This window comes from Lithobates pipiens, unplaced genomic scaffold (genome assembly GCF_037356315.1).
Source record: "Lithobates pipiens isolate NorthernLeopardFrog02 unplaced genomic scaffold, aLitPip1_a1.2 Scaffold_16, whole genome shotgun sequence".
Lineage (NCBI taxonomy): Eukaryota > Metazoa > Chordata > Amphibia > Anura > Ranidae > Lithobates > Lithobates pipiens.
The window spans coordinates 35,454,994-35,477,988 of NW_027507748.1; the positions used below are offsets into that span (position 1 = coordinate 35,454,994).

Genomic DNA, 22,995 nt, shown 5'->3' on the forward strand with positions numbered 1-22,995 from the left:
GCCCACTTTTGAGTAGTATCAGGACTGGCCTCTCCGATTGTAAGGAGGCCAGACGAAGTCATGCATCCTAGAACTAATCAGAGGCTGGGCAAAAGCTGTGGAATTCTGGGCATTTTAGACCTTTCTATTCATACTGTACGGTGCCTTGAAAAGGTATTCATACCTCTTTACATTTTCCACATTTTGTCAAGTTACAACCAAAAACATAAATTTTATGTGATAGACCAACACAAAAAGGAGGCACATAACTGTGAAGTGGAAGGAAAATGATAAATGGTTTTCAAGACTTTTTGCAAATAAATATCTGAAGAGTGTGTTGTGCATTTCTATTCAGCCCCCTTTACTCTGATACCCCTTAACTAAAAATCTAATGGAACCAATTGCCTTCAGAAGTCACTAGAGCAGTGATGGCAAACCTTGGCACCCCAGATGTTTTGGAACTACATTTCCCATGATGCACCACTATACTGCAGAGTGCCTGAGCATCGTGGGAAATGTAGTTCCAAAACATCTGGGGTGCCAAGGTTCGCCATCACTGCACTAGAGTAATGAGTAACTAGTCATAAAGTAAATAGAGTCCACCTGTGTGTAATTTAAACTCAGTATAAATACAGCTGTTCTCCAAAGCCCTCCGAGTTTTGTTAATTAACCTTAGTGAACAAACAGCATCATAAATGCCAAGGAACACACCAGACGGGTCAGGGATAAAGTTGTGGAGAAGTTTAAAGTATGGTTAGGTTATAAAAAATATCTTAAGCTTTGAACATCTCACAGGAGCACCATTCAATCCATCATCGGAAAATAGAGTATGGCACAACTGCAAACCTACCAAGACATGGCCATCCACCTAAACTGACAGGCTGGGCAAGGAGAACATTCACCAGAGAAGCAGCCAAGAGACCCATGGTAACGCTGGAGGAGCTGCAGAGATCCACAGCTCAGGTGGGAGAATCTGTCCACAGGACAACTATTAGTCGTGCTCTCCACAAATCTGACCTTTATAGAAGAGTGGCAACAAGAAAGCCATTGTTGAAAGAAAGCCATAAGAAGTCTCGTTTGCAAGAAGCCATGTGGGGGACACAGCAAATATGTGGAAGAAGGTGCTCTGGTCGGATGAGCCCAAAATGTAACTTTTTGGGCCTCAAAGCAGAACGCTATGTGTGGCAGAAAACAAACACCTCACATCACCCTGAACACACCATCCCCACCGTGAAACATGGTGGTGGCAGCATCATGTTGTGGGAATGCTTTTCTTCAGCAGGGACAGGGAAGCTGGTCAACGTTGATAGGAAGATGGATGGAGCCAAATACAGGGAAATCTTAGAAGAAAACCTGTAATGCCGCGTACACACGAGCGGAATGTTCGACAGAAAAAGTCAGACAGGAGCTTTTGATCGTATATTCCGATCGTGTGTATGCCCCATTGTACGTTTTACGTAAAAAATTCTGACGGACCTAGAAATGGATCATGTTCTAAATATTTCCGACGGAACCAATTCCTATCTGGAAAACTGCGACTGACCAAAAACTACACATGCTCTGAAGTACGAGAAGGAAGCTATTGGCTACTGGCTATTGAACTTCCTTTTTCTAGTCCTGTCGTACGTGTTGCACGTCACCGCATTCTTGACGGACTTTGGTGTGATCGCGTGTACGCAAGACAGTTTCAGCGGAAATCCATTGGAACTCCGTCGGAAAAACCTTCATGCCCCGTACACACGAGAGGGATTAAGTCTGACAGACCTCCAAAGGAGTTCCGCCGGAGTTCCGACGGAGTTCTGGCGGACTTTTCGACCGAACGGACTTGACCACACACCATCACACCAAACTCCGACGGAGTCGAACGTGATGACGTACGACTGGATTCGACGTAGGAAGTTCCTAGACAGTAGCCAATAGCTGCCCTAGCGTCGGTTTTAGTCCGTCGGAGTAGCACACACACGAGCGGATTTTTCAAAGGGGACCGGGTCCGGCGGAGTTCCGTCGGGAAAATTTAAAGCATGCTTCATTTCTAAAGTCCGTCAGACTTTAGCTTCGCTAAAGTCCGTTGCAGCCCACACACGATCGGATAGTCCGCCGGACTCAGTCCGTCGGAGTTTGGATGTCGAAAAGTCCGCTCGTGTGTACGGGGCATCAGAGTTTATTCCAACGGGAAAACCAGTCGTGTGTACATTAGAGTCTGCAAAGGACTTGAGTGGGGCAGACGTTCACCTTCCAGAAGGACAACAACCCTAAACATACAGCCAGAGCTACAATGGAATGTTTAGATCAAAGCATATTCATGTGTTGGAATGGCCCAGTCACAGCCAATAGAGAATTTGTGGCAAGACTTGAAAATTGCTGTTCACAGACGCTCTCTATCCAATCTGACAGAGCTTGAGATGTTTTGCAAAGAAGAATGGGCAAAAATGTCCCTCTCTAGATGTGCAAAGCTGGTAGAGACATCCCCAAAAAGACTTGCAGCTGTAATTGCAGGGAAAAGTGATTCTAAAAAGTATTGACTCAGGGGGGCTGAATACAAATGTACCCCACACACTTTTCACATATTTGTAAAAAAAAGAATTGAAAACCATTTATCATTTTCCTTTCACTTCACAATTATGTGCCACTTTGTGTTGGTCTATCACATAAAATCCAAATACGTATAAGTTTTTGGTTGTAACAGGACAAAATGTGGAAAAATTTTCAAGGGGTATGAATACATTTTCAAGGCACTGTATATCCATTTTATGACCTTTAAATAATGAATTGTAAAGTTCCATAATGTAAGTATAATGGGCCGAGGGAATCATCCCATAATAAACAGCACCAAAGTTATAGGAAAAATGGGACTTTAGATATAGCCCTCAGGAAACCACAACAACATATGAAAACGTTTCCATTCGTACACACTTGGTTGTTCACCAAGTTTGGGTAAACTGGATTGCGCCCTATTTTCACATTTCTATTGTTGCGTTATGGGTGCAAATATACATCTCTGCCAGCCTCATGCATATACATTGTTGGCTACTGGATTTGTGCCCAGATTTTGTATGCATTCAATAAATGTATACCTAGGTGACCCCACGTCCTCCCCTCAAGCCCGGGGAGACCGACTACTCCCATGAACCCTATGTCAGTTTGGATCCTGGTTTGACAGACTTGTGCTACAGCATTTGTAAAGATTGGTGCCTATGACCCGATGAAATGGTCTTCACGAAATGTGGTGACAGAATAACAATTTGTTGGGGCATTATAATTCTTCTATGCCTTTTATATGTGTAAGATGTTTCTCGCCGTCATTTTTTTAAATTAATTTGTGCAATACTTGTATGTATATATATTTGTGTATTTTCATTAGACATGTGCACACTGGAAATTTTTATTTCATTTCAAATGCATTCAGTAATTGAAGAATTTAGTTTCACTGTATTCGTTACGTTGGACCAATTCATGGTTTTGAAATTAATTTCGTATGTTAGATGGTCCGCGTGGATTCGAAAAAATTTCACAGTTTTTCCAAAAGTTTGCTATGTACACTATATTGTCAAAAGTATTGGGATGCCTGCCTTCAAACACACCAACGTTAATGGCACTCCAGCCTTAGTCTGCAGGGTTTTAATATTGAGCTGGCCCACCCTTTGCAGCTACAACTCTTCTGTGAAGGTTGTCCACAAGGTTTAGTAGTGTGTCTATGGGAATGTTTGAACGTTCTTCCAGAAGTGCATTTGTGAGGTCAGGCACTGATGTTGGACAAAAAGGCCTGGCTCGCAGTCTACTCGAAATCGTCCCAAAGTTGTTCTGGTGCGCAGTCATGTAGGAAGAGTAAGGGGCCACCCCCAAACTGTTCACACAAAGTTGGGAGCATAAAATTGTCCAAAATGTCTTGGTATGCTGACACCTTAAGAGTTCCCTTGGAACTAAGGGGCCAAGGCCAACCTCTGAAAGATAACTCCACCAAATGATTTGGACCAGTGCACAAAGCAAAGTACATAAAGACATGGATGAGTGAGTTTGGAGTGGAGAAACTTGACTGGCCTGCCCAGTCCTGACCTCAACCCGACAGAACACCTTTGAGATGAATTAGAGCGGAGACTGCAAAGTTTATGTGCATATAAAGGCAGGTGTCCCAATACTGTTGACAATATAGTGTAGGCTTGTAAAGGTGAAATTGGGTGGAGGAAAGTACTAATAAAAAGGTCAACGAGTTGCATCAAATGGGTAGTACAGCAAAAACATTGCAGCCTCCAGTTTGAAAATTTCCCTTACCTGAGCCGTAGGTCGTCGTCCTCACCTCCCCAGCCCCAGTAATTGTTTGAATAACCGTTCACCTTGGCAAACTGGTTCTTGGTCATGGCAGTCACACCTCCGAAATACCCTTTATACCACAACCTGTAGGTGAAGAGAAACATGAGTCAGAGAGGACAGAATGCAGCACATTCTGAGAACAGAATTTATATAAAAAAACTCCACAAAAATATATGAACAGCAACCTTTAGGTAATTTATGTATTATTGCCATGCATTTAATCTAAAATCTTGGCCAACTCCTCAAAGTTAAATTAGGCTTGCATTGGTGAAGGTGTTGGTTTTGTAAGCTGTTGAGTGGGAGTTGCTTGGGTGGACGCACAGGACACAGGATACTCAGGGCGGGTGTCACCAGCCTGCTGATGTTCTTAAGGGGATTTAAAAAATAAGGAATAAGCGATAGGATATAGTGGATGTTGTGTGAATTGTACCGATTATGTCTGTAACAATGATAAAACAATGCTGAATATTACTTGACTATGAAGAAGTGTATAGAGGTGTTACAAGGGCGGCCAGGTCTCTATACACTAAAGAGGTAGAGGAAAGTTGTGGATTCTTATACAAATTGTACGAATTGTGCAAATTATGCCTGTAGCAATAATCTCATGGTAAGGGGCAATACTCAACTGGGAATTAGTATATAGAAGTGTTACAGGGGCGGCGGGGCGGCTGGGCGTCTATACACTACAGATGGGTAATAGAAAGTGGTGAATAGGTAATAAGATGCAATGGATGCTCTGCAAATAGTACAGATTGTGCCTATAGTTGTGACAGATGGCAGATATGTACATATATAACAGACAAACACCATGACACATGGACAATATAATGATAAGAGGGAATGAGTGATAGAAGAACAACTAAACATAGTAGATCAAATAAATGACACAAGATAAAATTAGGAGGTTAGAGGTGGATAGTAAACTAGTAGTGGATAAGAAATAGACACCATAATATCGCAGTCTGTATGTTAAATGTAGTATTATCTAGAGTAAGGTTCTAATTTCCAATTCTTCATTAATACCTCCAGGTGAAAGTACGTCAAGAGCGTATATCCACCAAGTCTCCCGTTCGCAGAGACGTTTAAATGTCTTTGCCGCGGGCAAAGTGGCTGGTGTGGATTTGATGATCCATACTTTTAAGCCAACGGTGGATTTAGGATGATGGTGGGTGAAATGTCGTGGGACCCTATGGTGGTCTTTACCGGCCTTGATGAATCGACGGTGGTCTCCAAAAACGCTGGCGTAGGGGGGCGTATAGTTCGGCCTACATAGTAGAGGCCACAGAAAAAGTGTTGGCCGAAGTCTGTGGCCAGCTATACTCTTGTAATCCCCCCCCCCCATACACATACTCCTGCTGTGCACTGGGCCTGCAAATTCAGCAAACTGTGCCACTGCCCCACCTACTCTCTGCAAATAACAGACACTGTTGTCGCCCCCACTCTGAGCTCTCTCAGGATAGGTTACCTGCTCATGAGAGAAACATGGAAGCTGCAATTACCAGACAACCCAACGTGCTAAAACTCATTTCAGGGAGGTTTTTCACCGCCGCTGAAACCCCCCCCCCCCCCAATTAAATGCAGCCTCACCATGCCCATCATTGCAGCTTTACCGCGCCCATGATCTCAGCCTTGCCGTGCCCATAATCTCAGCCTCGCCGTGCCCATAATCGCAGCCTCGCCGTGCCCATAATCGCAGCCTCGCCGTGCCCATAATCGCAGCCTCGCCGTGCCCATAATCGCAGCCTTACTGTGCCCTTACTCACAACCTTACTACAGTCAGTGCCTGGATTACACACAGCAGGCATCTCTCGCTGCGTCTCCGAACTCAGTGTGAAAACTTTGGCCGCGGCGTGACAAAAGTCCCGCCCTCCTCATAGACCAGCTTGTGTGATAGACGCAGTGTTCTGTCCATCACACAAGCTGGTCTAGGAGGGCGGGCGGGACATTTGTCACAGCGCGGCCAAAGTTTTTACACTCAGCTCCGACTGATGTGTGTGACTGACGTAGTGGAGGAGGAGGGGGGAGGGGAGCGCCTCCTGTCACTCAGCCACAGACAGAGCAGCCATACTCCATTTGGCTTCTCTGTCTGTGGCTGAGCGACAGGCACAGCTGGGAGATCGCCCGGCGCTCGCGGGGGACTGTGAGCCCGCACCCAAATGCGGGAGACGCCCGCGACTCGTGGGAGAATTGAGATGTCTGAATTACTGACCTCTGCTCCTAAAAATGTATGACCCCCCCCCCCCCCTGTTCCAAAATTTGATCTGGGCCTAAAAACTTTCCATTTCAATTGAGAAGTTGATTTACTGACTTTTAAAGGAAGAGGTCAAAAACGTTGTTCTAACAGAATACAAAAGATTCCATGGAACCATTTATCACTCTCGTGTAAACAGATCAATGGTTTTTCTTTTATTCCTTGGGCGAGCTGCCAGCGGAGAAATACTGTTAAAGCTGAGCACTAATCACGGAAGCGGACCTTCCATTATTTTTTCATCTTTCCATCTATTCCATTTTCTGCTCTTGTTGATTTAACTTTGGATAGTAAAAAGTTATTTTATTTTTTTCTGCCAGTAAATACCTTATACAGCCCACTTCCTGTTTCTTGTCCGATTATGTAGAATAATTGTATTAACCACTTCAGCCTCAGAAGAATTTACCCCCCTTTCTGACCAGAGCACTTTTTGTGATTCGGCACTGCGTCGCTTTAACTGACAATTGCGCAGTCGTTCAAAGTTGCACCCAAACAAAATTTACGTATTTTTTTCCCCACAAATCGAGCTTTCTTTTGGTGGTATTTGAGCACCTCTGCGGTTTTTATTTTTTGCGCTATAAACAAACAAAAAAAAAAAAGAGCGACAATTTTGAAAAAGAAAACGCATTTTATTTTTCATGTTTTGCTATAATAAATATCCCCCAAAAATATATATAAAAAAAAAAATGTTTTCCTCAGTTTAGGCCGATACGTATTCTTCTACATATTTTTGTAAAAAAAAAAAAATAATAATCACAAGCGGTTGTGCAACATGGCTCCCAAACAAAATTAACATCCTTTTTTTCCCTCACAAATAGAGCTTTCTTTTGGTGGTATTTGATCACCTCTGTGGTTTTTATTTTTTGTGTTATAAACAAAAAAAAGTGACAATTTTGAAAAAACTTTTACTTTTTGCTAGAATATCCCCAAAAAGATAAATAAATAAAAAAAATAAAAAATAAAACACAAAAAAAAAAACTTTTTTTCCCTCAATTTAGGCCTATGCATATTCTTCTACATATTTTTGTTAAAAATAAATAAATAAATAAATCGCAATAAGCGTTTATTAATTGGTTTGTGCAAAAAATATCACGTCTACAAAATAGGGGATAGTTTTATGGCATTTTTATTCATTTCTTTTTTTACTAGTAATGGTGGTGATCAGCGATTTTTTATCATGACTGCAACATTATGGCGAACACATCGAACACTTTTGGCGCTATTTTGGGACCACATTTATACAGCGATCAGTGTGATTAAAAATGGACCGATTATGGTGTAAATGTGACTGGCAGTGAAGGAGTTAACTAGGGAATGCCGTAGGGGTTATGCGTGTCCTAGGGAGTGATTCTAACTGTGTGGGGGAGGGGCTGTGTGTAGCATGTCACTGATCATAGCTCCCGATTACATCGAGTCGGACTCACAGAGCTAGGCTATGCAAGCCTCGCGAGATCACGTAAATAATGTGATTTCGCGCAGCGGAGCCAACCTGCCGCAGTAAAACTGCAGCGGCCAGACCACAAGTGGTTAAAGAATGTATCCATTACAAGAAGTGGCCACACGGGTTTTTTAGAGAATACTGTTATGTGGTTCCATCAAAGAAGTTTAAAAGACGTGTTAGCTATTAGCAATGTGAATATTTAGAATAATTACTGATACGATCATTTCACCTCTAGCTCAAACTATATATATGGATATAGCTGCATTTTGCTGACTTGTAGATTTGGAATAGTATGAAAAACAGTGTTACACTAGGTTACACACATACACACAGAAGGAGACACTTGTTCTGTCCACCAGATGTCTATGCTGATTATTTGTACCTGTGTTGTTAAATTTACATGTAAAGTGTGTCATTTACATAAGACAATCATAAGTGGTGTGCAGGCTCTATCTAGCTTTCCTTTTTGGTATTGCTGCAGTTGTTCGGCTTTATTTGATTTACTGTATGTGTAATTAAGGAAGTTGTTAGTAAACAGGGAATTCTGGGTAGAATCTTCACAGGAATTGAAGCAGCCACCATTCTTTGAGAAGATACTCAGGAAGCAACACATGTATTTATCAAATCGATCGCCATCTCCAATTGGCGAACTTAAAAAGTATGTTTTTACTATCACATCTTGTATTGTATATCGTTGTTTATGCAATGTATGCTGTATTGTATGCACTATTGTATTTATTGAGGTCTATTTCTGTTATTTTGTATTTTAGAAGGCAACCCCGGTATTTTATATCTTAGGGCCCCCTCTTTTGGACAATTCTAATTTTCTGGACTTCGCATATTCAGGTAATTAATCACAACTGGGCTTGTTTTGGATGTTTTTTTCTGGTAGCCATAGGTTAAACTTTTGATACTTTACACATATTTTTAAGGAACCCTGATAACTTCTATGGAGGTTTCCCTTGAAGTATTTTATTCTTTGTATCATCTGGAAGTTGTTAGCCTTCTCTTGATTTAATAAAATGGAGGTAGGAACTTCTTAACAATATTTAGGTTTATTTATCTATTTTTATTATTATTTTTGTTAGATGGATTCGATAGATGAACCTCTGGTATTGTCTTCTAAATTTACTTATCTCTCTCTATGGTATCATCAAAATGATCCACTTTTATCCACCAATTTCTGTAATTTCATCTTTCCATTGAATACACAGGTCAGGTTTGGGAACCAATCTTTGACGATACAGTGTTCTGCATAGCTGTAATTTGTTATATTTATATCCAATTGTGTTTTTTTGAGTGTTTGATTTTTATCTTTTTCTCGTTTTAGTAATATATATATATATATATATATATATATATATATATATATATATATATATATATATATATATATATATATATATATATATATATATATATAATATATAAAACGTCTGATACTCATAGTTCTCCTGAAGAAGCCTTATTTTGTATGGCGAAATATGTAGAGACTAATCAGCTTTGCAATTATCTTTGTGTACTCTGTGATTTATTCTTTGGAATAATTATTCTATGTATTCACTTTTCTATTTTTAGCCTATTAAAGATTTATATTATTTCATAATTCTGTGTGTCTCTGTGCTTCAAAAGTCTGATCAAAACTTTTCTGATATTCTGTTTTGTAGTTTCACCTGGCTTGTTCTAATAAAAATGAGATCAAAGAAATATGGTATCTGAAGTTATTGGGACAAGAAGGTTTAGCCATCTGTCCTAGAGACAGAACAACACTCATAACACACACACTTTCATACACTGAAGAAGACATTTACTTTAGGCCTATATTCAGCCAAACTCCTAAACAGCTGTTCTAACAAGACACCTCTATGACAATAGAGAACGCAAGAACCAAATTATTTTCCTCTATTTTCTTTTACTACAGTTTTTATTCCTAATATCTTTTGTTTTACTACATCAAGCTGTAAGCTTGTACATCAAGTTGATGCCAAGTGTGATCAAATAAACTCACACTTTGTTTTAAGACAGCCTGGCTATTGAACTATTGAACATAAACACCTAAAAAAGACACTATTGACGTAATACGTGTCTGAAGTTTTCCTTTACTTTTAACATTGGCGAGGCCAGCTCATATTTTTTTTTCTCTGCTCCTTGACAAAGGGGGGAGACTAACAATTTCATGATTGATCAAGTCTCGGGATAAAAAAAAAACGAGGCGTTCGTGTCCCATCAGACGTGGACGGAAGGTCCATGAAACTGAGCTGGCTAAAAAGAAGAGAAATTCTTCTAATTACGATATGGCATCTGATAACCAAACATGGAGGAACAACAAGCTCCAAGAAGAAAAAGAAAACATCGGAAAGAAAGAAAATACATAAAAAGGGAGAAAATTCGTCATCTCATTATTCTTTAAGGTACTTATATAGCACCGTCAATTTACACAGTGCTTCACATATACATTGTACATTCACATCCCTCCCTCCAGGAGCTTACAATCTAAGATCCCCAACTCACATTCATATACTAGGGACTAATTTAGACAGAAGCTAATTACCCTACCAGCATGTCTTTGGAGTATGGGAGGAAACCGAAGGACCCGGAGGAAACCCACGCAGGCACAAGGAGAACATGCAAACTCCAAGCAGGTAGTGTTGGGATTCTGGGTTATAGTTAAAAGGAAATGAGTCTACAACTTGGACTGGTGATGTAACTAGTAGTAGTGTACATTCTTCTTCTGTGGGAGGATCCAAAACTGATTTGGTTTCTAACACAATATTATTTACAGTTTGTAGATCCTGAACAAATGTTGGATGTGAGCTTGTTGTCGGAAAGTCCAACCGTGTGTATGCTCCATCGAACATCTGTCAGAATTTTCCCACAGAAATGTTGGAAAGCAGGTTCTCAAATTTTCCAACAACAAGAAAGTCCGATCGTGTATGTAGCGCTGACATCCTTGCCTATTGATGTGGTTATGTATGCTTAATGTAAGGTTTATGGACATTACTGTGGTTTCATACCAGAGCCATCTAGTGGTCAAATATGGGTAACACACCTGTTTATTATTACCACAGAACAACCTAAAGACTTGTGCAGGAAGTAACTGTTTGGATTCTGAAGGTTGACCTTGTTACCTGCGAGTCCGTGTGACCTACCCATGAACACTCTCTTACTCAGTGCATGCTAGGTAGGGGTTAAAAGGGACTGGAGCAGCCATTTTAGGTCTCTTGGGACCATGCTGCCTGCCTGTGTGGATCTGTGGGAAGGCTTCCCAGAGGCAGCGGCCGACAGCTATCGCAGAGTGCCAGCCTGTTTGTTTGTAAGGTGACCTGATGGAGCCTGAAAGACTGACCGGATTGAGAAGGTCCAGAGACACTCAGCAGAGAATCGGAGAACCGGATTGATTCAGCGAAGCGATACAGAGCATCTGGCCCAGCTGACGGAGAGGCAAGCTACAGTCACTGGACCAAGGTGATCACGCGGAACTCTGATCCAGTTGGTGAGCAGGTTAAGGCCCATTGTTTGTTAACCTTTGCACGCAGTTAGACTCACATACAGGCCTCACTGGAACCTGTAGTTCCACGGAGGCATAACAGAGCAACTGACACTGAGCAGGCTTGAGGCCTATCTACCTTGGCGCCTCAAGCATTGTAAATAAGTTACTGGAGTTGCACCAGGAGCATTTCAGCTTAATCCTCCATGAACTTTGGATTACAAATACAAAAGGAGTGACTTTAGCTAGCGAAGAAAATAAGACCCCAGATAAAGTACTTTAAGTGAGGCCTCACATATAGCTTTTAAGCAGGGGGAGCTCCCAGGTATATCTATGTATATATAAATACACAGTCTATATTGTTTTATATTGGAACATATCATGCTGTCATCCTATGTTGGGATGATAGCACAATTTCTGTAACCACCCGTTTAAATATTTTTCAGTGAACAATATTTCTGGTTATCCAGTTGTGTGGTGTACTGTTTTTCCCCATGAGGTGGACCCAGGGGACCCTGAGGGTATAATACAGGTACTTTACATTGTTTTATATTGTACTGTATTACATTGAACCACAGCTGTGCCAAGGGGATTGAGTCAAGTTATTGGGGTTTCTCGGTAGAGTGCAGGCCCAATTCAAACCAGCAGATCCTTCGGTGGTCAGGGCTACATGTATACACAAGTAGGTCGCACAAAAGTTCACGCATGCTCTGAATCAAGCAGAAGGAGCCGCACTGGCTATTGAACTTCCTTTTTCTCGGCTCGTCCTATGTGTTGTACGTCACCGCGTTCTCACGTTCTGAGTTTTTGGCCAACATTTGTGTGACCGTGTATATGCAAGACAAGTTTGAGCCAACATCCTTCAGGAAAAAATCCACGGTTTTGTTGTCGGAAAATCCGATCGTGTGTACTGGGCATAAGTGTACTAATGGAAAATTTATTTCTGCTAGTTCTTTTCAAATCAATCATTTTCAATCCAGACATCTCTTAAGAAAAGGACATTTTGTGATTATACTTTTTTGAATGGTATATGGTATACTGGTATACTGTGATTATACTTTTGATTATAAATTTCATCAAGGTATCCTCAATGTCAAATGTGGAATTGGGTATTGATAAAATGGTTTGGAACTAATAGTAAAAATAATCACAGGAATAAACAAGGTATTGTAGAAGGAATTCTTGGAGGAGTTGGAACAATTGGAAGCATTACCAATAGTATTGATATTAAAACGTTAAAGTCTGATCTAGAAACAGTTTAGTGGGAAGTAAAAGTATTAAAGTGGTTGTAAACCATCCTATACAACTTTACATCAATGGGATCTACATAGCACAGGCAGCTGATCGCTCCCTGTGAAAGTGCACTCACATTTGTCTTTGCTATGCAAATCGTCTTTATTTGTCCTGTGACGTCGCCCGCGCTTGCGCACTAGGTAGCCTCATTAGCGGCACACAATGTGCGCCGTTTCAGCTTCCTCTGCCTGCGGTGTCATTATCCGACACTCAGAACGGCACAGAGGAAGCCTCGCGATGATAGCCTTGATAGTCATTTACTGTTCTCATTGAGAATGCTCTGTTGCCGTACTAACAGCAATCAAGATCGAGGCTTGGGTTACGACGCTACAGCGCATGCGCGAGATTTCAGCAGGGATACAAACTAAGGGTGAAAATGACGTCCGCATCGGCTTCAGCAAACAGAAGAAGGAATGGCGCGGATGTTACCCAGAAGATACTGGAAAAATCAAACTCATAAAAAAGATACCTTTAGCGCTCGTTTAGGACTAATTTATACATCTCTTGCTTGGCAGGGAAATTTTTTTTTTTTAATGTTTAAAAAATAATAATATAAATATATATATATATATATATATATATATATATATATATATATATAAATATATATCTATATCTATATCTATATCTATATCTATATCTATATCTCTATCTATATCTATATATATATATCTATATCTATAATTTTTTTATTTATTTTTTTGCGGGGTTTACATCTTTTTTAAAGTTCAGCGAAATTTAAACCAAATATTAGAAATAGAGCTAAAGTCCATTTACAAAATATTACTTTCAATTTAATGAACAGTGAACAACATTCCCATGTAGCCATGACGTGTCTAGAGATACAGAGTATTCTATCAATTTTTAAATAACAGCTCAAGCATTCCAAAAGTGGAATAACTCCTCCAGGTATTTTACAAAGCTTACCTAATGAATATGTATTTGCAAAAAGACATACAGATTTATGGGTAAATAAATGGGTAGGATGTAATCAGCATGGATGCTTTAGTACCTCAACGATTCCTATAGCAGCAAGAGAATATTGGTTCCAATTACAGTATTAGGATTACCAGTAAGTGATACTCATTTCTTATATTATCAATTGCAGTTTACAGATTTTGCTTTAGATAGTAATTATTCAGAACCAGAACAACTTGATCTAGCTTCCCGTTTACATTTTCAATCAAAAATAATCTGTTTGCTTAAGCAGGACAAAGGAATTTTTTCATTGTGGTTTCCATAATCATTCATTATGTACACAAAGGATAGAAAAAAAAAAAAAAAACTTCCTTTGACTTAGTAACTTCAGTAGGAAAAAGGAACGTTCGTTTTCAAGTTATGACTAGCACTGAAACAGTTAAATTGGGGTGCCCCTTTAAAATAAAAAATAAGACGTCAGCAGCTACAAATACTGCAGCTGCTGACTTTTAATAATCAGACACTTACCTGTCCCAGGGTCCAGCGATGCGGGGGAACGCAGCTTTGCTCATTTCCCCCCTCCCCCCCCTCCGCTCGGCAGCGACGCCATTCCTACTGTGGGCACCGGCTGTGGCTTCACAGCCGGGCACCCACTGCGCATGTGCGAGCAGCCCCGTGCGCCATGATACGCCGCGCAGTCATCTGGGATCTGTCACGTGTCCCAGATGACTGACTGCACGGAGGGGAAGTGACATCGGGTGCCCGGGCACTGAAAGAGGCAGGCTACGAGGGACCCCCTAGCAATAGACATTTAGAGGTGAGTTAAAAAAAAATCCAATTTTTTTTTACATTTTTTGGGGGAATTTTACAATTTTTTTCTGGCGGAAACACCACTTTAAAGCTTTTTTCCTATCCTGCACACAGAAATCCCGAGTTGCGGTTCGTATTGTATAGAAGGAGACCTTACAGAAATCAGTATTAATGGAGTTAGGCCCCTTTGACACTGGGGTGGGAGTAGCGTCGGTGGTAAAACTTTACAGTCGTTTTAGCGGTGGTATTCGGCTGCTAGCAGGGGCAGTTTTACCCCCCCCCCCTACTAGCGGCCGAGAAAGGGTTAAAACCACACACAAAATAAATATATACACACACGCATTTTTAGTTTTGGGGCGACACCCTAATGCAATAGCCTGCAGAGAGAGCCGAGGCAACTAGCCGGTCCAACTAGCAACTAGCTCGGGGTGTCAGGAGAACCTCTACTGAGAGTCCAGCAGTAGGCCTGTACAGCTAGGGACTGTAACATAAGGCTGCATGAGCCAGGAAAGCCCAGAGAGCCGGGTCTGGGAGACGAGAGACAAGAGCAGCGGTACACTTGGAAAGAGAGCCAGGTGAATTGGCATTTTCTGGGGGATTTTTTTTGCTGTATGAACCTGAAATCCCCTGCATGAGCAACCATTGTGTTGAACTTTTCTTTTCCGCTTTGCCTCATAAAAGTCGAGTGCTATCCCTATCCCATATGTATCTGTGTTTCCTTCAGTTACATTTTGCCTGCATTACGGGATTGTTCTTGAATTTACCACCAAAGGCCAACAGCTGTACGGTTGTCCCAGGGCTTTTTTTCTCAAACAAAAAGGTGCTGGAACTCAAACACGACCCCCCCAAAATCCCTCCCCACACACACACACCCTCCAAATTACATCAAATAGTGGGTGTGGCCATATTTCACAAACAGTAGAAGGGTCTTAAAGGGGCATTAAATATCAGGATTGCATTTCATATAGAGTGCAGAGTTCATGGGGGCTACACCCAGAGTGTAGAGCTGTCACTTGTAAACACAGTAACCGGACTTCTTTGTTTACAAGTGATTGTGGTGAGCAGGCACCAAAGAGTCTGAGCCAGAGGTGGTGGAACTGAGTTCCACTAAGTTCCCCCTGAAAAAAAGCCCTGGGTTGTCCTATTGTTTAAAAATTTTCAGCCATGAACTCATTAAAAAGCATCTACACTGAGCTAATCAACCCCCCAGTCTGTAAGTCAGTTGTAAGGATGGGCTTAAGCATGTTGACAAGTCCACGTGCCCGTGCCCACCAGGAAGCTGACACTCCGCAGCGTTAATCACAGGTAGTGAGACATTTCCCGATCTGTACAGCGGCGGAACTAGGAATGTCTCCCTGCCTGTGATTAAAGCTGCAGCGTGTCAGCTTCCTGGCAGGCGCAGGTATGTGGACTTGCGAACACGCCTGAGCTCATGCTTTACTCAGTTGCAGGTATCTTTAACCACTTAAAGACCAGTCACCGCAGTTGTACTGCAGCAGGTTGGCTGTCCTGGGCGAATAACCATCAATGTACGTCAGCTGCTTTAAGACCACTAGGGGGCGCAATGCCTGGAGACGATCGCGGGGTGGCCAGGTATATTACGTCCGCTGGTGAGCACTGAACTTATTCTCTCTGGAGAAGAGACGCTTGAGAGAGGATATGATTTCCATATACAAATACCGTACTGGTGACCCCACAATAGGGAGAAAACTTGTTGCTTTCATGCCGACGTTCACAGCAATACCTCACAATCACCGTTTACATGTGTGTGCTGGACCTACACACGAGTGAGCATTTGCATGTATGCACGGATGGGACGTGGGGGCTTTTACTTTTTTTTTCCCCATTTATTCATTTACTTTTTATTTCATTTTACTTTATTGCTATTACAAGAAGATGAACAAGCCCTTTTGTGATAAATTTGGGCAGTGACCTCTACTCTTTATGGAGAGATCAGGGGTCCATTAGACCTCCTGATGTCTCCCCTGCACTCCAAAGCAACTGATCAAACACAGATCGTAGTTGATCAGCTGCTTCCCTGGTTGCAACAGCCAGAGAATGACAGCTCTGAAACGAGAAGTGGCTAAATCCTCTTCACTTTTGGGTTAATTCATCACAGAGGAAATGGTGGAAAGGAAGATCCTCCATCTCCTATGCGGGAGCCTTCCTGACCATTTTCTACCGACCAAGGCTCTGTAGAAATGGGAGAACCCAAAAACCACTGCTGGTGGTGGCGGGAGGGGCCTTCCCAGCACGGTAAAAGTGACTGCGTGGTTGTAAAGCTGCCTGGATCACTTTTACCTTGACAGCTCATCGCAGGCTGAAAATAAGAGAAGTTCTAATCCTCCAATTATTTTGGGCAACGATACATTTTATGTTTGGCCTGGGCACTTAGACATCAATCTGGTCATGGAAGTGTTGATAAGAGAATCCTATGTAAGCCCAGCTCATTACTAATATATTATGACTGATAATTCAGACCGCAAATGGTAGAGTATCCCTCTTGCAGCTGAGGTGAGGGACGCTCCACTGACTGAAACTGGTACAAAAGTCTCTTCACCTATGAAAAATAATCACACATTTCACATAACTTTTCACAGGCTAAAATAATAACCAAACAAAAAAAGATTGCACTATCTGCTTTCTTACTTGTATCCAGTGACGTTGCGGCCAACCACGAGGTGTTTTGGCTCAGTGTCGCACAGGTAGGTGTTGAAATCGTTCTCAGGTACCAGGTCCACATCGTGCAAGATAAAACAATCCCATTTCTCTTCTTTCAGTGCTTCTAGGTACCCAACGTTGAGTAACTTGGCTCTGTTGAATTTCCCATCACCAGCCTGCAGGGACAATGAAAGACACTTTTCTTGATCACTAAGTCCTCATGCACACGGACGTTTTAAAAAACTGGCTGCAAAGCTAGCTCCTAAGACAAGCAATTAAAGAGGAAGTAAACCCTGATGGGTTTAATTCCTCTTTGATTCCCTGCAAAGTTAAAGCATAATGGACTACTATGCATCGCATAGTAGTCCATTATGTGTTACTTACCTGACACAGGAGCCAGCGAAGTCACCGCTGTCCCCTGTAGTTCCGAGCATCCATCTTCTTGGTGGGTCTCGGTGGGTCTCGCTGCTCCGGCGCTGTGATTCGCCGGAGCTGCGATGACGTCACTCCCGCTCATGCGCATGGGAGCCGACACTCGCGGCATATCGATGCGATCTGCGGCTTACTCAGTGCGCCATAGACAGCGGTGGCTGTCTTCAGGTAAATATCTCATAAACCGTATAGGTTTAGGAGATATTTCTTGGACCTACAGGTAAGCCTTAATCTAGGCTTACCTGTAGGTCAAAGTGGTTTGTAAGGGTTTACAGCCACTTTAAAGGGATACTTTAAAGCACTAATTCTGAACCAGGGTGCCACGGAGCCTTCGGGTTCCTCCAGAGGTTGCTAGGGGCTGCCTAAGCTGATGGATCTACCATTTGATGGTACTTTCATAGATCTAGGACCAAGGACACTGAGCAGAGCTAGCTGCAGATATAAATGATCTTTTTTGGCTGTCTGTAAGGGGGCTATTCTGACCACCAATCTAAGGTAAAAATTATTTCCATTAACCATCAATGTAAAGAGTATTCTTTCCACTGACCACTAATGTAAGGAGCATTCTTCCCACTGACCACCAATGTAAGGATCATTCTTCCCACTGGTCACCAATGTACGAAACATCCTTCCCACTGATCACCAATGTAAGGAGAATTCTTCCCACTTTCCACCAATGTAAGGAACATTCTTCTCACTGATCACCAATGTAAGGAACATTCTTCCCACTGATCACCAATGTAAGGAACATTCTTCCCACTGATCACCAATGTAAGGAACATTCTTCTCACCGATCACCAATGTAAGGGGCATTCTTCCCACTGATCACCAATGTAAGGAACATTCTTCCCACTGATCACCAATGTAAGGAACATTCTTCCCACTGATCACCAATGTAAGGAACATTCTTCCCACTGATCACCAATGTAAGGAACATTCTTCCCACTGACCACCAATGTAAGGAACATTCTTCCCACTGATCACCAATGTAAGGAACATTCTTCCCACTGATCACCAATGTAAGGAACATTCTTCCCACTGATCACCAATGTAAGGAACATTCTTCCCACTGATCACCAATGTAAGGAACATTCTTCCCACTGATCACCAATGTAAGGAACATTCTTCCCACTGACCACCAATGTAAGGGGCATTCTTCCCACTGATCACCAATGTAAGGAGAATTCTTCCCACTTTTCACCAATATAAGGAGAATTCTTCCCCCTTGCCATCACTGGAAGGAGCATTTTTCCCACGGAACCAAAATGAACTGGTTTTATCAGGGGTTTCTCAACACCTGAAAATTATTTCAAGGATTCCTCTGTGGTAAAAAAGTTGAGAGAGCCTTTTTCAAAATAAGGAACAGGCCAGCCGCTTTGGGAACAGCAGTCTTTGTACACTATTACTACACACATTTGACTGTGAACAAGGTTGGAATTTGCATACCAGCATTCTACATGTTTGTTTAGTGTTGTATTGCCAACGTTGGAGGACTTGTTTGATTACAATGGAAATTTTGTATATGGCAAACCGTTTTTTGTGAGATTCATAGCATAAGTAACGCAATGAATCTGAATGCATGAAGTACATACAGATAGGTATGTGTACAATAATTCTGCTATGCTTGTCGTCTAGCTTTTGTGTGGATGTTGTGAATGGGTTTTTCTTTACCACAGAGAGGATCCTGTGATCATCCACCACTGTTGTCTTCTGTGGACATCCAGGCCTTTTTGTGTTGCTGAGCTCACCAGTGTGTTCTTCTTTCCTCTGAATGTACCAAACTGTTAATTTGGCCACTCCTAATGTTGCTGCTATCTCTCTGATGGCTTTGTTTCATTTTTGAAGCCTTACAATGGCCTGTTTCACTTGCTTGGACAGCTCCTTTGAACGCATGATGTAGGTTCACACCAATAGATTCCAAATACAAAAACCCCACTTAGAATCAAGCTCCAGACCTTTTACCTGCTTAATTGATGAAGAAATAACAAAGGAGTAGCCCACACCTGGCCATAAAACAGCTTTTGATTTAATTGTCCAATTACTTTTGGTCCCTAAAAAAAAAAAAAGAGGGGGATAGCTATTCTTAAGAGCTGTAATTACTAAACCCTTCCTAAGATTTGGTTGTAAATACCCTCAAATTAATCCTGAGGGAGTGCACTTTCAGCCAATATCCATTATAGAGCTATAGCATAAATATGCTTTGGTAAATACCTGAAAAAAAAAAACACTAAAATTGTGCCTGTGCCTAAATATATATGAACCTAACTGCATATAAAAGTGGGTAAAATAAGTACTGAACACGTCACCATTTTTCTAGGTAAATATAATTCTAAAGGTGCTATGGACATGAAATTTTCACCACATGTCATGTCAGTAACAACCCATGCAATCAATGTATTTTAAACGTGGTACAAAATCTTTTGTTGGTAATGACAGCTTCAAGACACCTCCTATATGGAAACCTCCTGTATAGTCGCATGCGTTGCTCAGGTGTGATTTTTGGCCCATTCTTCCACACAGTCTTCAAAGCTTGAAGGTTCCGTGGGCATCTTCTATGAACTCTGATCTTTAGTGGTTTCCATAGATTTTCTATTGGATTCAAGTCAGCTGATTGGCCTGGCCATTCTAGCAGCTTTATTTTCTTTCTTTGAAACTAATTGAGAGTTTCCTTGGCTTTGTGCTTGGGATCATGGTCTTGCTGAAATGGTCACCCTCATTTCATCTTCATCACTCTTGTAGATGGCAGCTGATTTTTTTATCAAGAATGTCTTGGTACATTTTTCCATCCTTCCTTCAATGTAATGAAGTTTGCCAGTACCGCATTCTAAAAAACAGGCCTGCACCATGCTGTTTCCACCTCCAAACTTCACTGTTGGGATGGGGGTATTTTTGGGGTGATGTGCCATTTGACCTCCAAACATGGTGTGTATTATGGCATCCAAAGAGTTCAATTTTGGTCTAATCTGACCAAGCTGTATTCTCCCGGTATTTCACAGGCTTGTCTAAATGTTGTGCAGGAAACATTAAACGAGCTTCAACATGCTTTTTCTTCAGCAATGGAGTCTTCCGTGGTAAACGTGCAAACAGGACATGGCGGTTGAGTTCATTACTTATTGTTTTCTGTGAAACAATTGTACCTGCCAATTCCAGGTCTTTCTGAAGCTCTCCACAAGTGGTCCTTGAATCCTGGACAGCTCTTCTGATAATTCTTTTCACTCCTCTGTCAGAAATCATACAGGGAGCACCTGGTCGTGGCTGGTTTATTGTGAAATAAACTTCTGGATTATTGCCCCAACAGTGCTCACTGGAACATTCAGAAGTTCAGAAATCCTTCTGTAACTAATGCCATCAGTATGTTTTGCAACAATAAGGCTCCATGCACACTGGGCTTAAAAATAATCCGTTCCCTTGGCAGAAAAAAAAAATGCTCATATAGAGAGTTTTTGTACACAGTTTAGGCGAGTTTAAGAGTTTTGCATTTTTGCATTTTTCTGCCAGAAAGCTCCAATCAGAAACACAAACCAAAAGCATTTTTTCCTGCTTCTAAACGTTGAGACAAAAATATGCCTGTAATCGTCCTAATGCGCATGGACATATAAGATAACACTAAGCTGCTTCTACAGATAAAACCCCTGTAGAAGCAGCAATTTTTAATGCCAGTGTGCATGGAGGTGAAGGTTGCGAAGGCCTTTAAGACAGCTCTTTGTATCATGAGATGTTTCTTGTGTGACACCTTGGTAATGAGACATCTTTTTATAGGCCATCACTTGAAACTAGATCCAGCTGATATTAATTTGCACTGACAAGGGGCAGGATTGCTAATTGGCAATAGATTTCAACTGGTGGCTTGGCTTTCCATGCTTTTTTGCACCTCCCTGTCTTCACTTGTTCAATACTTTTTCCCTGTTATTCCATAACTTAATTTCTGAAATTATTTGTTTTGGTGTCTTTGTATGTATGGAATGCAGTGGTTGTTACCAAATTGTGGTGAAAATGTAAGATCATTAGCACCTTTATAAATATATTTACCTAGAAAAATTCTGACGAGTTCAGTTATTTTACTCGCTGGATGTACTTTATCATTGTACTTGCCCGGGGGTCTCCAAACCTCCTAAAATGTCAGAAACCATGAAATCAGCCCGAGACAGAAGTAAAGTTAAATCACACTTGTTTAATGATAAAAGAAAATAGAACAAACAGTCAAAACATAGATAGAGATCAGGAACCAGAACGGATAGTCAAACAAGCCAAAGGTCAGGGAGCTGGAAATGAGCGTATAAAACAGCAAGCAGGATCTGGAGCCAAAAGGGATGTCAGCTAAGCAAGTCTTTCAAACGGGAATGCAGGAGCGAGTCTCTGTGATGTTGACCAAGGTGAAGGCAGAGCTCCTTTGGACTGGCCGACTTAAGGCAGGACTAACGAGCAGGATATCAGCAACAGCTGAGTAACTGTGGAGAGATAGGAGCTGGCAATTAGCCGACAGCTGAGTGGCCAGCTCAGAGAAGGAAGGGCTGGGCCCAGCCCTGACAATACCCAATCCTCAATGACCCCTCCCCCTCGGAGGACCACCAGGCTTGAGTGGAAAATGTCTATGGAAATGACGGACGACGACAGGGGCTTGTACATCTGAGGAGACCCTAGAGCGTTCCTCCGGATCATACCCTTTCCAATGCACCAGGTACTGTATGCACCCACGGAACCTACGAGAGTAAACAATCGACTGTACTTAATACTCCTCATGGTTCTCAACCTGTACAGGGTGGTAAAGCGGTTGCAGACCAAAGGTTTTAATACGGAGACATGAAATACATTCGAAATACACATATTAGAAGGAAGGTCTAATGCGTAAGCCACTGGGTTAATCCTGCAAAGAATACGGAAAGGCCCAATAAACCGAGGTGGCAACTTCAGAGAGGGAACACGAAGTCTGAAGCTGCGAAATGACAGCCAGACCCTGTCCTCAACCTCGTAGGAAGGCGCAGGCAGGCATCTGCGGTCAGCATGGAGTCTGTACCCATCATTAGCATGTCGCAAAGCCTCCTGGAATTGTGCCCAATTGGAACGGAGATGCTCCTCTAATGCAGGAATATTCTGCCGAACGAACGATTCAGGCAACATGAAAGGTTGGAAACCATAATTCGCCATAAACTGGGACAATCGGGAAGCAGAATTCAAGCCCCTGTTATGAGCAAACTCTGCCCACGGTAATAGCTCTGACCAGTTGTTATGATCGTCAGAAATATAGCAATGTAGGAATTGCTCCAACGACTGATTGGCTCATTCTGCTGCCCCATTAGACTGCGGGTGATACACAGAGGAGAAATCAAGCTGAATTCCCAACTGTGGGAGATTCCAGGTGAACCGTGCGACTCAGAAGCATTTGTAACGCCATGACAAACTGATCCATGCGGTGATCTT

The 22,995-nt window shown here is 41.9% G+C and overlaps 1 protein-coding gene across 4 annotated transcripts in view; it reads right to left on the reverse strand.

The window, feature by feature from the left end:
• The window catches only part of LOC143981701 (beta-1,4-galactosyltransferase 4-like), a 181,186-nt gene that overhangs the window by 23,710 nt on the left and 134,481 nt on the right, over nt 1–22,995 (reverse strand). For all 4 annotated transcript variants that reach the window (XM_077479720.1, XM_077479722.1, XM_077479724.1 and 1 more), the window contains exons 4-5: nt 17,134–17,321; nt 4,249–4,371 (exon numbers count right to left, since the gene is read on the reverse strand). In XM_077479720.1, coding sequence (XP_077335846.1) covers nt 4,249–4,371; nt 17,134–17,321 — 311 coding nt within the window. The remainder of the gene's footprint in view (nt 1–4,248; nt 4,372–17,133; nt 17,322–22,995) is intronic.